The 18360-nt window shown below is 39.4% G+C and overlaps 1 protein-coding gene across 5 annotated transcripts; it reads right to left on the minus strand.

Moving 5' to 3' along the window:
- Positions 1–587: 587 nt before the first annotated feature.
- On the minus strand, positions 588–12899 carry cdhr5a (cadherin-related family member 5a). Of its 5 annotated transcripts, none has more exons than XM_084404295.1 (14): positions 12651–12823; positions 11305–11480; positions 10080–10142; positions 9316–9405; positions 9135–9221; positions 5928–6032; positions 5636–5842; positions 5461–5551; positions 5278–5375; positions 4924–5130; positions 4724–4837; positions 3649–3715; positions 3397–3554; positions 588–1555 (listed from the first exon to the last, which is right to left on the minus strand). In XM_084404295.1, exons 1-14 carry the CDS (start codon positions 12739–12741, stop codon positions 980–982), a joined length of 2130 nt encoding a protein of 709 aa, XP_084260421.1. In that variant the 5' UTR covers positions 12742–12823; the 3' UTR covers positions 588–979. The 5 variants fall into 5 exon arrangements, with proteins under 5 accessions (XP_084260421.1, XP_084260424.1, XP_084260423.1 ...); XM_084404298.1 differs by having other exon boundaries at positions 589–1555; positions 3372–3554; positions 12651–12899; XM_084404297.1 differs by having other exon boundaries at positions 594–1461; positions 3372–3554; positions 12651–12829.
- Positions 12900–18360: the final 5461 nt, after the last annotated feature.

The following is an 18360-nucleotide window of genomic DNA, read 5'->3' on the forward strand; positions in this document are numbered from 1 at the left end:
ACATATCTAGTGAGCACACAGAGAAGAAGTCACACATCGCACCAGAAGAGCCCAGCCTGCAGTGTTTTCAGAGAAGCGTTGGCACAACATCTTCAGGACTCCCTCAAGCGGAAGGTGCATGTATTAGTTTAGCTCACACTTTTATGAGTGAATGACAACAGGCTTGATTTTGTATTTCCTTCAGCCTGAGACTTCTTCATTTCACTTTTGGTGTGAAAGGGTCTTCACATTTGCCCAAAATAGAACATTTGTATTTTTATATATATATATACACAGTATATATAAAAAAAGAGCAAGCCCTGCCAAGGTGTGAAAAATGCTTACATTTTAGGGAGTAACGCATTACTTTTAAAAGTAACTTTCCCCAACACTGCTGAAGAGCCTTATGTTTGTATTTACCACATTTAAAAGGACAAAACCTTTTAAAGAAAAAAGACATCAAACAAATCTTTTGTGTAACAATTCAGAAACTAGTAGCGGTATTCAAGTAATCAAGTCGCTGTAAATATAGCCTTGTTACACATGCTTGTTTTTGTTTTTAATAATATTCTTTTGTCAGGCATCACATCAAGTGTGGATACTTTCTCGAATGGTTCAAATTTGCTTTATTTTGCATCCCCCACCCCACCACCACATAATAATTTACATAATAATACAAAACACTGTATTCCACAATGTATTATTCATAAACACAGCTGATGTTAAATTAAGCAGCAAGCCAACATTAAATTCTCAGGTTTGTTTTCTTAAATTATAGACACATTACATTAACACATTTTAGTTTAGCACGCATTATCACACAATGAAAAAAAAAAAAGCATCATCATTCACATACATTGGTCACTAAATGTGTCAGTATTTTGCTATTAATCACATCTGAATCAACTGAACCGTGTTTCCTTTTTGCGAAGACATCTTATTACAGCCGAACTGAAAAACTCCAGAGTCTCTGACGAGCAGAAGAGCTCAAGCCGGTTCCTCACGGATCTTTTCTGTCTGTATTCAGTCCGTCTCTGCCGTCAGAAATTTCCCTGCTACTCAAGTCCTGTATATTCGACATTATCAAATCCCCCAGTTCCATTTGACTGTCTTCCGGTGCATGGGAAGCGAAATCCCCTTCGACTCTCTCCACCTCCTCTTCAGGCTTAATCCCTATAGTGTCAGGGATGATCTCAACCTCGATGTCTGAAGAATCCTCGCTCTCCTTGAACCAAACGCTCTTGTGTCTGTCATCCTTCCTCCTCTCTTTAGCCAGAATGGACTTCACTCTATGCTTATTGGCCTTCCCTTTGGTTTGGACGACTGGACTGTGATGGGAATGGTTGAAACTCGTCTGGAGTCCACAGGATCGGCAGTGCCTCAGTCTTTCACGAGGAATCACTCGCACTCTTGCTGCTTGAACCGCATCCAGTCTCCCTTCTCTCAGTTCAGCTCGCCTGGCTCTGGATCTCCCTGTGTCTCCTTCATTTAAGAAACCATCATTGTTGAACTGCATGCTATCTCTCGGTCTTGGCCTGTTAGGGGGCTGAGTAAACTTCAAGCATGACCCTAAACACTGAATGAGGGCAGAGGGTTAATCTCACAATTTCATGAGCTGAAAATTACCTGCTGTACTACATGATTACGGCGTTCTTAAGGAACTTTCTCTTAAAGGGGACATATCATGAAAATTTGACTTTTTTCGTGTTTAAAGGATTAAGTTCACTTTCAAAAAAATGTTTGCTGATAATTTACTCACCCCGATGTCATCCAAGATATCCATGTCTTGGATGGTTTTTGAGGAAAACATTCCAGGATTTTTCTACACAGAATGGACTTCAATGGCAACCAACTATTCCAATGTTCAAAGAAGGTTCAAATGTCCGTCTCAATGCAGCTTCAAAGTCTCGACACGATCCCAGTCGAGAAATAAGAGTCTTATCTAGAGAAACGATTGGTCAATTTCCAAATTTCTTTTTCAATTATATACTTTTTAACCACAAATGCCCATCGTGTACCATCTCTGAGATGTGCCATGCATTGCGTCATCACGTTGGAAAGGTCACGCGTCACGCGTCACGTCATCTAAGTTATTTGTCTGTGTTCTCCGGTTCAAAAAGGTAGGGAAGGGCGAAAAATGTCATCTCATTTTCTCCTCCAACTTCAAAATCATCCGACATCTTTGTTTTAATTTATTATTATTATTATTTATTTTTTTCGTGACCTTTCCAACGTGATGACGCATCTCAGAGATGGTACAAGACGGGCATTTGTGATAAAAAAATAAATAAAAAATAATAATATATATCTATATAGATAGATAGATAGATAGATAGATAGATAGATAGATAAGACCCTTATTTCTTGACTGGAATCGTGTAGAGACTTTGAAGCTGCATTGAGACGGACATTTGAACCTTCTTTGAACATTGGAATATTTGGTTGCCATTGAAGTCCATTCTATGTAGAAAAATCCTGGAATGTTTTCCTCAAAAACCTTAATTTCTTTTCGACTGAAGAAAGAAAGACATGGATGTCTTGGATGACATCGGGGTGAGTAAATTATCAGCAATATTTTTTTTGAAAGTGAACAAATCCTTTAAGTGCTATAATCGGGTCTCCGGTGCATCTACCAACCCAGAAAACATGAAAAGTGACAACCTAACTTTGTTTTAGTGAGCCTTTCTCTGCAAGCATGTCAAGAGATGAGCCGATCAGATTTCGCTTCCCTTCTGACGTAGGAAGAGGATCTTATTATAATACCCCTTAATCTTCACGTTTACACCCACGGCGACGCCATTTGATTTTCAGAAGCAACAACAGTGACCAGTTCTAACGTAATGGCAAAAGTTCGAGCAAAACATGCAAATTGTTCTGTCGTTGCTGCACAGACGAGCACTGAACAGTATTTGACCAAAACATGTCACAGCTGTCTTATAAAGTCCTCAGGGAACTGTTAACTTGTGTAAAAGTTCAAGTTCATGCAAGTCGATGAGATTAATCAATGTAACTCCACAACAACTCCATAAATGTCTCCACTAACCATTCAGAAACATCCAGGTGCGTCTAAAAGTTAAACTCTTCCTGAGTCTCTCCGTAAGGCTTCACTCGCTACTGGTTATTTCTGAGATTTTGGATGAGTGAGATTCGCCTGTTTTGTTATCGCCGGAGTATCTGAAGCTTGTGTAAAGGATCGGCCTCTTCTGAACGGGGTCGGAGCAGAAGCTCATTTGCATTTAAAGGCTCACACCCAAAAAGGGGCAAATTTGACAAGCTGTAATAAATGATCTGGGGCTGAAATTTCACAGACACATTCTTGTGAAAAGAGGCATAATATGTCACCCTTTAAGCCTCAGTTCTTTTACAAAGTGGACACTCAGAGCTGGACTCACTGAGCTTTGATGAGAAGATGCTGACCTCAGACAACTTGAACGCGTCAGGATTCCCCTTCTTGACACGGGATATCAGATAGCCGATCACAATGAGGCAGAGCACCAGTAAAGCGGCCATTACGAAGCCCAGTAAAGCCATGTCTCCTGCGCGGAAGCTCTCGTCGGGCGACTGGACCCCCGCGGCTGATGTGGAGAAATGTTAGACAGCCATCATGCTGGATAAACATTAGGACTTTCACACTGAGTGGGTTAATTAACATTTTAGATGCAAACTTACATGGTATTACAAGGACAGAGAGAGCAGCTGTCCCTGACTCACCAGTGGACACGTCCACCGCCCGAAGCTGGCGATGAAACAAACAATTAAAATTCAGATTCTATTTGAAAGATTTTAGCCTTAACATTGACAGAAGTTTGCAACAGCAAAGTGACCGGAAGTCTTTTGGACTTACTTTATATAAAGTGTCTTTAACTATGTACATACCCATGCAATACAAATATTATTTATTTATTTATTTATTTACTTAATGTAAGTACATACACTGTAAAAAAAGATTATGACCTCAATAGCAGCAAGTGTTTTCCAATACAACAAAGACATTTTATTTTATTTTATTTTATTTTTACGTGAGTACATACTGTACACTGTAAAAAGATTATGCTTTGCAATACAACATAGACATTATTTTATTTTATTTTATATATATTTTATATATTTTAGTTAACACTTTATTTTAAGGTGACGTAGTTACACACTACTACATGTACTTACTATGGTAATAACTGTAAGTTATGCATAATTACAAGTAACTAACCCAAATCAAACCGTAACGTAACTTTATAGTAAGTACATGTAGTTAATTAATATTACTCAGTACTTATTTGAGTAAGTAAAATGTAACTGTCACCATGAAATAAAGTCTTATCTGATTATTTTATTTTATTTCATTTTATTAATTTATTTTTATGCAAGTACACTGTAAAAAAAAGATTGTGTTTTGCAATACAACATAGACATTTTATTATTTTATTTTATTTATTTATTTTATTTTATTTTCATGTAAGTACATTTAAGTACAAGTTTTTGAAAAACATTATTGAAGTTTGTTTTACAAGAAAACACTATTTCATTCTGTCCACTTCAATGTTTTCTTTGTTGTTGTTGTTTTTACCAGCAATTTCTGAGTGAAATTCTGTGCTTTCAGTGAGGGTTGACAAATTACTTGCTGAAACCTTTTTGTGTCACATATGGAGGACCATGTAACTGTGAAAGTAGATTGATTTCAACTACTATCAACTATGTTGTGGTTAAAATATCCTCAAAATAGATGCAATTAAACATATTTACTTGCCTGCAAAGCGAAGGAATCGGTCCGAACTGCTTTCTTCAAAAGTATAAACCCATCTGTTGTGATATTGACATAGCTGCTGTATTGCACTTCATATCTTATGTCAGGATTGATTCCCTGAAAAATAAAGGAAGAAACTGCCAATCTCTTATTAAACAGGTTTCATGTTTATGGGTGACCATAATTTTACACTTAAAACTTACACTTGCAAAGTCTTCATCTCTTGCTCTGACTCTGAATGGTCTGTTGGTCGTCCTGTCTCTCAGCACCATGTTTTCAGGCCCTGAAGTAATGTAAACATACCCTTCATATCGTTCTTTCTCAAACCTCGGAGGATTTCTGCTCTTTTTCATTACATCAATGGTGACTGAAGTGGTGGCAAACTGATCTCGGTTTAAGACCTGGGAAGCCTAGGAAGGACAAATAAAGGAAGGCCGCTGTTATCAAAATTACGCAGTGATTCAGCTGTATCTGCTCTTAGGCTGGTGCAGATATTGTGAGGATGCATATGTAGACTAGACTTCTCAAAGTTTTTATAATATGTACAAGAAACTCACCAAAACTAAGAGGGAGATTGGGCCTGCTATATCTGCTGGTTTCAGCATGGATATGTTGCCGGAGTTCTCATCAATCTGAAATATGTTGTCTTCATTTCCTAGGCAGTTACAGAAATGATAGCTTGTGCAGTTCATGTTGAAAATTGAGGGGCAACAGTTATTTTAGGAAAAATGCTTTACTACCTCGAACAATTTTATAGCTTATCTCTTCATTTCTGCTTTTATCTCCATCTCTGGCATACACTGGACCTGGCTGCAATTGCAAGGCTCCCTCCTGGAAATATACATGTTGTATGGATAATTCTGAAATACAGCATTACATTTATTAACCATGGTCATAATATGAATGATAATGTACCTGCTTCTCTGTTAAGTTCACCCTGCCCCTGTAGCCGAGGCTCAGGCAGATTTTGGCATTACCAATGGTTACTCTTGTACATGGCTGAAACCACGGAGGACGGTTATCAATGTCTATAATATTGACGGTGATGGTGGCTGTAGCTGTGAAGGAGCGTTCACTCGGTTGTGATGGCAGTGGAGTATGTTGCGATGGCAGTGGAGTATCCTGATGGAGTCAAGACTTGTTTGTGTTAAACGTGAGATCAGGAGAGAACTTTTAACGCATTCAAATTCTAATTCATTTCACATACCTGCGCATACAAGATCAGTTTCACCTGTTGGATGACATCGTAATCTAAAACTTTGTTCACAAGGATGTTTGGCGTATACATGGTCTCAAGTCTGAAGTATCTGTTCTGTAAAGAAACATTCATATTAAAGTAATGGCTCAAGCAACAATGTCATTAAAGCCAGGTGCACAGTGTACAATTTACAATAGTCATTTACGATTGTTGCTTGTTGTCAGTGTAACATTTAAAGTCCAAAGATGATGAACATAGGTAAAGTAGTTTAAAATAACAGTAGTAGTTTAATAAATAAAGCAACACAGATCATCCAAAGGGATCAAGCACAACGCGGCAATACCGGACACTGAAGGCAGTGAGGAACTTAAATACAAAATGATAATGAACACAAATAAGAACAGGTGTGATGATCAAATAAATTAGTATGGCAACTAAGGGCTGGCGGGAACAGAGGAACAAAAGAAACAGGTAACTAAGGAAAACAAACTAAAAGTCCATGTAAACGAAAGTAAACACGGACAGAATGCACATTTACAAACAACCATAGTTGACTAAAGTGCTTGACAATATCAGGGTACACAAACAAATAAACAACAAACACAATAGAAAATGTCTCAACTCGAAACGAAAGCTAAGAAATACAGGTGGGTCTTAAGCAACAACTTGAAAAATTCAGCAGTCCGAGCTGTTCTTTTATGAACAGGTAGACTATTCCAGAGATTAGGAGCAGCCACTGAGAAGGCTCAGTCACCTTTATTTTTTAACATGGATTTTGGAAACACCCCCCAAAAGACGCCTCAGCGAGCCGTAGCTGATGATGTGAGGGAGGGAGGGTGGAGGCTCTGGAGGTGGATGAGGTGCCGTTGCAGATCAGGAGGCAGGGAGGGATGCTGGCAGAAAAAAACAGGGTGGAGATGACGGTGGAAGGTCCCATGGAGGAGCGGACATCTGATAAGAGCTCAGAGTGACCCAGGAGACAGCCAGGAGGAAGGTGACCCACTGCAGAACTAATGGAGGGAGAAGCCAAGGTGGAAACTTGAGCTTAACAGCAGTGATGCCAGAAGATGTGGAGGCCCAGGCGGAGCCTTATGGACTGAGAGACCAGGCAACATTGTTGGACCAGGAGACCAAGGTGGAGACGTGGTGATGAGTGGCCGAGGTGGAGCTTGGATGTCTGAGGACTGAGGCGACAATGGTGTGAGTGACAGAGGCAGAGCCTGAGGGAAGGAGGAGTCCAACAGAGCTGTAGCGATGGAGGAATGAGGCGTAGCCGAAGGTCCAGAAGTCCATGGCGATGGTAGAGTAACGACAGCCCGGTCACCTTTCTCCTCGCCGAGGGGGCGAGGAGCCAGGGCATAGCCGAGGTGGAGCTGATGGAGGGAGGAGCCAAGGTGGAGCTGGAAGGACGATGGTCCCAGCTGCAGCCGAGGGGGCGTGGGGCCAGGGCGTAGCCGAGGTGGAGCTGATGGAGGGAGGAGCCAAGGTGAAGCCGGAAGGACGATGGTCCCAGGTGGAGCCGAGGGGTGTGGATCCAGGGCGTAGCCGAGGTGGAGCTGATGGAGGGAGGAGCCAAGGTGGAGCCGGAAGGACGATGGTCCCAGGTGGAGCCGAGGGGGCATGGGGCCAGGGCGTAGCCGATGTGGAGCTGATGGAGGGAGGAGCCAAGGTGGAGCCGGAAGGACGATGGTCCCAGGTGAGCCAAGGGGGCGAGGAGCCAGGGCGTAGCCGAGGTGGAGCTGATGGAGGGAGGAGCCAAGGTGGAGCCGGAAGGACGATGGTCCCAGGTGCAGGCGAGGGGGCGTGAGGCCAGGGCGTAGCCGAGGTGGAGCTGATGGAGGGAGGAGCCAAGGTGGAGCCAGAAGGACGATGGTCCCAGGTGGAGCCGAGGGGGCGTGGGGCCAGGGTGTAGCCGAGGTGGAGCTGATGGAGAGAGGAGCCAAGGTGTAGCCGGAAGGACGATGGTCCCAGGTGGAGCCAAGGGGGCGAGGAGCCAGGGCGTAGCCGAGGTGGAGCTGATGGAGGGAGGAGCCAAGGTGGAGCCGGAAAGACGATGGTCCCAGGTGGAGCCGAGGGGGCGAGGAGCCAGGGCGTAGCCGAGGTGGAGCTGATGGAGGGAGGAGCCAAGGTGGAGCCGGAAAGACGATGGTCCCAGGTGGAGCTGAGGGCTCACAGGGAGAAAGCCCCAATGTGGATCCGGGTTGTATGGCGTAGCCAATAGGGGAGCCGAAGGGCTGAAGGAATGGCTGGCTTCAGTGGAGCAGGCAGGAGAGGAATGCTGGGTGTAAACATCAGTGGCATAGAACAGGTGCTGGGTAAGGAAACAGGCTTGGTGTTGGACTGGACTAATGGCGACAAAGACAACCATTGTTGGACGGGACCAGCAGCAGAACACTCTGTGATGGATGGGAGCCACTAATATTCCCACTGGCATGGATATCTCAGACAGGTAAATCATGGCCAAATCATGCAGTGTGAACCCAGCTTTACTCATACTGATATTGTGCTAAACCAATAGCTCTAAATTCTCATTCAAGCTTGCACATTTTTAAACATAACAATTGGAATTGGTCACAAGCCATATGAGAGCCAATGGGATTTTCCATCATTGGAATCAGATCTGACATTAAGCATCTTGAAGGACCATGTTTGATTTTCAGCTATTAATTACTTAATGGGATGGTTTAACCAAAAATGAAAATTCAGTCAATCAATCACTCACTCTCATGCCATCCAAATCCACAAGACTTTCATTCATCTTTGAAACCTTCTGTACCTCCAATGAAGATCCATTCACCCAAAACCTTGACGCTTCAAAAAGTTCATCATTTATATGAAGCGAGCAGTTTAATCCAAGTCTTCTGAAGAGACACAATCACTTTATATGATGAACAGAGTTAGACTTTTATTCACATATAAACATTGATCAACGCACATACTGTACATAGAGCACATGGTAAATGGTCATGTGGCGAGTAGGACGAGTGGTTACTGAACCTTTTATGTCATTACCCATAAACATTTTAAAGCATTTACCCAAGCTGAAGTTTTGGGTGAAATAGACTTTCAATGGAGGGACAGAAATCTCTCAGATTTCATTATAAAACCATATGGGTTTGAAAACTACATGAGTATAAGTGAATGATGTCTGACTTATTTTTAGGTGTACTATTCGTGAATTTTTTAAAATCTAGATAAAAGGAATTGGTTACTTACCAAAGTTGGTTCTATAGAATAATACAGAACCTCAGAATCATCATCGATTGCTTCAATCAGGCCAATGCTGGTATTAACTGGTGTAAGCTGTGCAATACACACACAATGTAACATTTATGGACTAGATGACAACATCCTTACATTGAAAGTTGGTCTAGAAACTTGAATAGCATGCTCTCACCTCATTTACGTTAAGCGTATACTCGCTCTGGCCAAATGATGGAGTGTTGTCATTGATATTCTCAACACGAACAATCACAATCAGAGTGATCTGTAGATAAAATGTACAAATTAATATAAAAAGGTCAAAACTACAGATGTAACAGCTGGCTTCATCTTTAAATAAAAATAACAGAGAAAAACTATTTATACTGCAATATACGATAACAGTGACCCCCAAAATAATTGGGACACTAAAAATGCATGGATGTCTTTGTATTAAAAAAACAAAACAAACTGGAACTAAAGTGACTAACGGGTATTTATTGGTAGGAATAAAGTGTTAGTCGGGTAGGGTTAGGGGAATGTGTTGGGAGAGATTTGTCCCAGTAAGGCAACATCCATTTAATGATTTAAATAAATATAATAATTTACACTCAATTTGTTGTTATTATTGCATACTGTTTTATACTACAATACACTGACGGGTAAATACAGTAGTCAACATTTGAAGTGGAGCAAAAAAGTTCATCAAAGTTGATCAAACATGTATTGTTCAAAATCCATGTATAACTTTGATGACATGTTTTGATCCACTTCTAATATTGACTAGTATCTGCCAGCCAAGTATAAATGGCATCTAAATACATTTAACACTTGTGCTCTTGATGCTGAAAATGCTGCTCTTTTCACTTGTTTGCACAGAGCAAATAGTCTCTGCCTTTTTGTTTTACATTCATCTGCATTGAATTCATTTACATGTAATTGTACTTGTGAGTAACTTACACTTCTGTAGCCAGTTTTATTACACCGGACCTGGACAGTTAGCTCCTCAGGACCTGAAAGTGTCTGGAAAACAGGTTAATATCAACTGAAGTTAGGATCAAACTGCTGTGATCATTCATTGTGCATTTTCATCGTGTTTAACCAAAGTCATATTAACTTAAGATCAGTCAAACTGGTATGTGGAAGATGGCAGCTGGTTTGTTGTCGGTCCAGCTTGGTCCACCATCAGGTTTAAACCAAGTCAACTGGCTGGTAATTTGTCCGATTAACCATCATCTAAACCAGCTTGGATCAGATAGTGACCACGAATGAAAGCTAGAAACCATGTAAACACAGCTGCCATCATAAAGGGATGGTTCGGAGTAAAATCAACCTAGGGTCCTTTGCACCATGACCTTGAGCCAAACACATTCACACACAACCACAGCCACACAACTTTCCAATGCCTCTTTTTATGAGTACAGAACCTATTTGTACTACTGTAGAAGTTTGGTACCATTCTGGGCATTATTAGTGGGGCGATTTACGAGATACAGCCTAGGATCCATTAGCGCCTGCACTAAGCCATACGGCTTATATCTCTAAATAAGCTCTAACTTTAATAATGTTCGACCAAGGGAAAACAGGCTTCTGGGGGTGGGGGGTGTTTGGCTCGAGGTCATGGTGCAAAGGACCCTAGGTTGATTTTACTCCGAACCATCCTTTAAACACTGCAAAAAAAGTTTTTCTTGCTTAGTATTTTTGTCTTGCTTTTCATTAAAAAAAAAAAATTCACAAAATTATTAGTTCAAGACACATTTACTTGAGAAGCAAAATTATTTTTATATTAAGATATTAAATAATTTGTGCTTAAAACAAGAAAAAATAATAATAATCTGCCAGTGGGGTCAGAAAAATAATAAAATATTTTTTTGACCCCACTGGCAGATATTTTTTTTCTAGTTTCAAGCACAAACTTAATTTTGGATTTTTTTCTCTCCAGAAAACCAGACTTAATATCTTTATTAAGTTAAGTTATTTAAATTATTTTACATCGCAAGTAAATGTATCTTGATTTATGAATGTTTAGATATTTGTACTGGGGGAAAGAAAAGACAAAAAATACTGAGGAAACAAATAATTGTTTGAAGTGAAGCAGGTTTTATCTGGCTTTTCCAGCAGGATCATCATAGTCTTGTTACTCAAATTGCGCACAAGATAATGGAAAGTCATGAAATAAACATACTTCAAAGTCCAGGCCTTTCTTTGCTATCAGTTCTGAACCTCTCAGATAGAATGCGTTTCCAGGATTCTCTGTGAGATTCAGCGCTACATCCTTTGTTGTTGTGTTAATGTGGACAACAACTGTGTCATCTGTGTTGTTCTCTTTAATCGTCACAGGCCCTGAAGGGACTGTACAAACTGCAGAGAGAAAACAAATATTACCATCTGGCCCAACTTTATATTAAGTGGTGCTTCACCGCTGGCAAAATGGGCCTATACAGTTTTTTTTTTTAATTGGTGCTGAAGAAGGCTGTTTCTTCCCTTTTTCCAAATTGGTATGAACACTTCGACACCCATAATGCACTGGGCATGTTGCCATCCAAGGCCACTCCCACCAGCACGCTATAATACGCTTACGGACTCAAATAACGCCTTTTCTTTAGGAGGAATTACTTCTTAGCAAACTTTTAGTCACAATGGTGATGACTTGTTTTGTTCCAGAATTCAAAGAATGAACGTTTAGCCGAAGTGAGTAACTTTCGGTTTCCAGTGACGGATCCGCCGCGTTGAAGGCATCGGCTAAAGGATGCAAAGAATCGTAAATACTGAGAGAATTACGCGACGGGAAATCTGAAAAACCTCCATGTTTGTAGTCAGCATTTCAAACCGGATGTCAGCGAACACAAGTGTTTTAGGCCAAACGTAGGGGGAGAACTGAAAGACATGGAGCTGTCAAAAGTAAATGTGAAATGGGTAACACAGAGAACAAGTAAACATTCTTCATTTACATACTGACAATAGAAAGTGTGTTGAAAACACACGAACATTTAAATCATTTGATACAGTGCAACATAAAAGTACATTACAATGTAATTACATCTATAATTACACAACCTACCCATACCACCAAACCTGTCCTAACCTTATCCACCTCAATAGCAATACGACATCAACACAATGCGTTTATTGTACCTAACAATTATTATTATTAATTTTGATGTATGCACATAGGTAAAGACACCAAATATAAAGTGTGACCCATTTTAAGGGGCAGTTTGTTTGATGACACAATGAAAGTATTTTGAACATTAGACATATTTCCAACCTCTACATTCTCTACATCCAAAGACAATGAACAGACATGGCGTCTTTTTATTGCCACTGCCTGAGCTGAAATCACTTGAGTTCAGGTTGATCGGGACACTCAATGGCAAGAAGTGTCCCAATCATCCCAAATTCACCCCTACATCATACGAAATACCCACAGAGAGAGAGTGATACATGTTGCACCGACACAATAGTGTTGCTGATGACAGTTCACCAAATAGCCTATATTTCAATCTAATATCTGAAACAAGAGTTACTTACTTTTCTCAGCAAAGCAGATTTTGGGAAGGAGTAATGCAAATACACAGCCGAAGATGGTCGATGTGGATTTACGCTTAAATTGCATGTTCATTTCCTAGTTTCTGATGCACACAAATAAGTATGGAGGACTATGAGACCGTGGCACCAGCTGGTACTTCTCCACATAAAGCATTGACTGTGTTTCTCGATGAGTGGGAGTCGACTCCAGTCGCAATGTTTGTGACTTCATCTTACGGTCATATATTGCCTAAAGAGCTTGCCAGCAGTCGACTGCTCCCTCCCACCCAAATACTTGCATCTGTTTTTCAGGGGTCATTTTGTATTTGTCCAAGTATTCCATTGCTGTGTGAAATCTGATAATGTGAAACATGCTAAAATTACTTTGTGAGTCTAGCCTGATGACCAGCACTGGATGCATAAAAATGAATGCTATCTGTTAAATAAATTACAGAATAAATATGGTGACAAATATAATAACATTTGGTAACACTTTAGACATTCTAGTACTAACTATAAGTAACTTTGCAACTACATGTCAACTAGCAGTCATTATCAGTAGACTGTCTGCTTAATTTCTGCTAACATTTTATTTTGATGCTCCTCAACAGACATTATACTGACTATAAGTAACTTTGAATCCGAAGCTGAAACTAACAGTCTACTAATACTAAGTTAGTTGACATGTAGTTAAAGTTACTTATAGGTAATAGACTCTCTAAAGTGGACCATTGAAATAAAATGTACTCTCAAATTTAAATGATAACTAGATAAAAAAAAGTTTTTCAAGACAAATTTTGAAGTTGGCTTGAGAAAGCCTAACCAGAAATTTTTAAAAGCTTGTAGTTTAAAGGTTTTCAGACAGACAGACAGACAGATAGATAGATAGATAGATAGATAGATAGATAGATAGAATGTTTCTAACATGATTTAACATGTTGTTAGCGAGATTTAACACATTGCTAGCAAGTTGGTAGCATGATTTAGCATGTTTGCATGATTCAACATGTTGCTAAAATGATTTAACAAGTTGCTAACAAGACTTAACACAGTGCTAGCATGTTGTTAGCATGATTTAGCTTGTTGCTAACATGATTTAACACGTTGTCAGAATGATTTAAAGGGTAACTAAACCCTAAACCCACTTTTTTTATTTAATGATCTGTAAGAATGAGGCTTTATTAGTGCTGGTCATTGATTCGAGTAACTTTTTTGACATTTGGGTATAAAGTGTTTTAATTTTACAATATATGGTGTAAAAACGTCTGAGTGCTGCCCTCTTAAGGTTGAACGGTGGCTACTGCAGTTGAATTTTCCTATTGGATGTTGCGGTGGCAAGTGACGTAAAAGGTGGCAGGTGACGTAAGCAGGTTCCAGCTCTACCACGCCCCTGGTACGAGCTCACCACGCCCTTGGTATGAGCTAGCGTAGATTTATCTGTGTACAGTGGTCAGGAGGGTACGTAGGTGTAGTGTTGCTGGTTGCAACAGCACTGCTGGACTGCATAGCTTTCCAGCAGACTTGGAAAATAGGCGCCAGTGTTTGCATGCACTTGGCCTGGAAGACCGTGAGTGTGAAACCTGCATTTTCGCGGGATTGCTTCTCCAACGCAATAGAGGTGGAAATGGGCTTCTCCTCCACACAGCTCGCGCTGAAAAGCGACAGTGCAAAATGCTGCTGATCCTGCATGGACTCCACCACCGCAGCGGCGTCTTGATGTGAGTGATCATATATATTTTAATCACAATTTATGGTTAGGCTAAAGTTAATCCTCTGGGGTCGACAAACGTGTCGGCGCATTTTGCTGGATTTTTTCACATAGCGGCAAAATATGAATATGCCTATAGAGAGCGCGCGCTATTGACATCAACTCGATAAAACCAGAGAATGACGGGCTCTGATAAAACTCATCAGATGCACTTTACGTCGTCTTTCGACTCTGTGAGCAAACTCCATTTTAGAGTCTGACAGCAGGTCTCAGGTGCACGCCCCCCCCGCTCACGGTTCGTCCCCTCTATCTCCGCTGGGGTCTGCCCACTTTTCTAGCATTTTTCAAATATTGACAGTGGGTGGAGTCAGGCTCTGACCAGGGGTTTAGTTACCCTTTAACATGTTACTAGCATGGTTTAGCACATTGTTAGCATGTTGCTACTAATTCTATATTGTAGTTATTTTCCATATTAGATAAGTATTAAGTCTGCTCTTAAAAAAAGAAAAGAAAATGAGGATGGTTAGTAGTATACAACAACAGAGGGCTCTGTGACTGCAGTGTGCGCATGTCAAAAGATTAAATCCGATTTGAAGCTTGTGACATATAAACACGCACATCACTTTATTTAGCGTTCATGTATAAGTGTCCATGCAAATAATAAGATAGATAGATAAGCAAGCGAGTTGCCTACATCATGAATCCATTTTCTGAATGCAATTCTGTTTATTAACCGCCAGAGCACCGTAAGTTACGGACTGCAGCTTTAAGTGTAGTGGTTTTGATTTCAGATTATATGATTTGTGAAAGTTCTGGCCAGACTTGTGTGTCATAATGTGTGCTACTGATCACTGACCAAGTCTGAGAGTGAGAGTACACCCTCTCTTTATGCAGTGCGCTGTTTATTTTAGCCTATTTGTTTGTAGTATTTAATTAATTTCCTTGAAAATATTTTCCCTCCCTCCCAGCCAATCAGAGCTCTTCTCTGCCACATGCGACCGTGACATCCACTGGTATAATACATGTTTGTAGAGCTCCCCCTCCACCACCCCACTGCTTCTTTGTGTGGGAACAACAGCAACACAGTGTCACATGAAGCAGACACATTGTGCAGCCAGATGTAGATGTACACAGATGTACACACACATGTAGATGTGTGTTCCTGTCATGGACTCGCTTAAGCAGGCCTCGAACAGCTGAGCCGTAGGCTGCATTGTTCAGCAAAACAATCTCAGCATTTCTCTGTACTCTTAGAAAAGTTCTATTTAGAACTCTAGGGTTCTAGACTCCATTTATGGCAACAACAAAAAAAAGGTTATATATAAGGAAAAAGGTCTGTAACACTTTAGAATACGGTTTCTTACTTACTGCATAACTAATAAGGAATTACTGAAGAACTAATAGGTAATTCTTTATTACTTCACTACTGTTAACTACTAAGGAAGATGTGTTAACTAATCATTATGTAATATAATTTTATGATTGTGTTAAGTATCAGTTAGTTAATCAATAGCTAATGAATTCTGTCATACCCCCTGAAGAACTATTAATTATCTACTAATTAAGGTTCAAGAAAAATAACTATGAAGTAGCCCTAACTACTAATGAACACAGTAGTCACTACAATAATACAGGTGAAGTAGCCTACACAAGTCAAGTACTTGAGTAAAAGTACAGATACCCCAATAAAATATTACTCCAGTAAAATTATAATTAGGCCTATTCATTAAAAAAATTACCTTAGTAAAAGTACAAAGGTAATTCATTTTTAAAGTACTTAAAAAGTAAAAAGTACTGATCAATGTTTTTTTTTATTTTGTTCTAGACAGTTTTAGTCATTCTTCAGCACTAATAAGAAAGATAAGTGCAGACATTTACCTATATTGATCTGCAAATAAGCAAACTTTTTATTTCATTAGCAAAACGTATCACATTACACCTTATACACATTATACATTTTAAACTTCTTTTGCACCATTCAAGTTCCGGCAATATCGCGGTAGTCTACATTTTACAGTGATTTGGTGATGCAAGAGCGCGAGCATTTGCATCCTCTTTTGGAGAGTTCTCAGCGCCGCCGATTTTGGTGCATTTCTTCAGCAAAATACAGGTTTGTGTACGTTTCATTTAATCTATAAAATCATTACTGTGTTGTAAATAATTTTATTTCATGCAAGGCAACATACACGATGTCAGTTAGCCTACCTAGCTAACGAGTCGGTCTTTTTTTTGCGTGATGGAAACGCCTGATCCCTTGCATTTGTAAAACTAATTATTTTAGTTCTAAAGATACTAAATCTATTAACATCAGATATTAAAATATGTTCTTAGAACTGTGCACTGTTTGTTTATGGGCAGGTTATGGAGTCTTGAATTGCTTTTAAAGGTTTAATGTTTGATTTTAAAATGTTTGTTAAATGGGTTTAAATGTAGGCAGTATTGTAGCCTACATGTTAAAACGAAATAAAATATATGCTGAAATATTCTCTTCTGAAATAAAGGAAGATATCATGTAGCCTAAACGAGTCAATTTCGTGTATTTTACAAAGGTTTAGATGAATACGTTAATAGTTTTTTATATATATAAAATATAAAAACTAATCTGAGGTTAGTTATGGCAAGGCACTTGAGTGGGGTTCCTTTTTCTTACACTGTAAAAAAAAAATTACATCCCCAAGTCCAAAATTTCAAGTGACCGATACCATCTAAATTTTTCAATTAGTCTGAGGTATTATTTCTCATTGAGCCAATGTTAACAGACTATTGCAACAAGAATTTCACTTGGGCCAATTGAAAAATTTAGATGTTATCGGTCACTTGAAATTTTTTATTTGGGAGGGTTAGAAATTTTTTACAGTGTACAGAACACACTCACAAAACCACACAGGCAAAAACCTCTTTAACACTTATATGTATTTGTTAAAATTGTATTTTCATAATACTTCTTCTATTAATAGCATTAGTAAATAAGGAAGGTCACAACTCAATATAGTTTTGAATGACTGTTCATTAGTTACTTTATTTTTCTTGAACCTTAATTAGTAGATAATTAATAGTAGTTATTCAGGTTTGACAGAATTAATTAGTTATTGATTAACTAACTGTTACTTAACACAATCATAAAATTATATTACATAATGATTAGTTAACACATCTTCCTTAGTAGTTAACAGTAGTGAAGAAGTAGTTAATGAAGAATTACCTATTAGTTCTTCAATAATTCCTTATTATTTATGCAGTAAGAAACAGTATTCTAAAGTGTTACCGATATGTCTTTCTGAAAAGTCAAGTCAAGTCAAGTCAAGTATATTTGTATAGCGCTTTTCACAATACAGATTGTATCAAAGCAGCTTCACAGTATTAAATTAAAATAATACAACAAGGTTTGTTTCTAGTGGAATTTATTGATAAAATCAAATTAGATATCCCCAGAATATCCCCAACTGAGCAAGCCAAAGGCAACAGTGGCAAGGAACCGAAAAACTCCATCAAGTGACCTAATGGTCCTAATGGAAAAGTCCCCCTGTGGTGAAAATCAAGCTTTTAATGTTGTGTATAACCATGTCTGTGTCGTGTTTGTAATATGCCTTATAGGGGTGGCACGGTTCACAAAACCCACGGTTCGGTTCGTATCACGGTTTTAGGGTCACGGTTTTCGGTTCTGTACGGTTCATGTTGTTGTTTTTTCTTTTAATCTTTAACACTCCAAAAATTTACTTCAGCATATGATATATAGCTGAATTATCTAATTATTTATTTATTTATTTCATAAATGGGGTGTGTTTGCAAAACGCAGCTTCTCATTTCCCATTCTGAAGTAATATGAGTGAGCAGTCACCCTGAGGAAACTTTCAGTGGCCCTGGAGGTCCATCATCTGTAGAGCTACGTGGGCTGTGTTGGACCGTTATTTGTCAATTTATCCTCGTGTCTCGTCATCATAGGCGGGACATGTCCCCACCATTTTTTGCCAGGGTTGATATTATCTTGCAGCACGGGTGTACCAA

Source organism: Rutilus rutilus (assembly GCF_951802725.1).
Source record: "Rutilus rutilus genome assembly, chromosome: 3".
NCBI lineage: Eukaryota > Metazoa > Chordata > Actinopteri > Cypriniformes > Leuciscidae > Rutilus > Rutilus rutilus.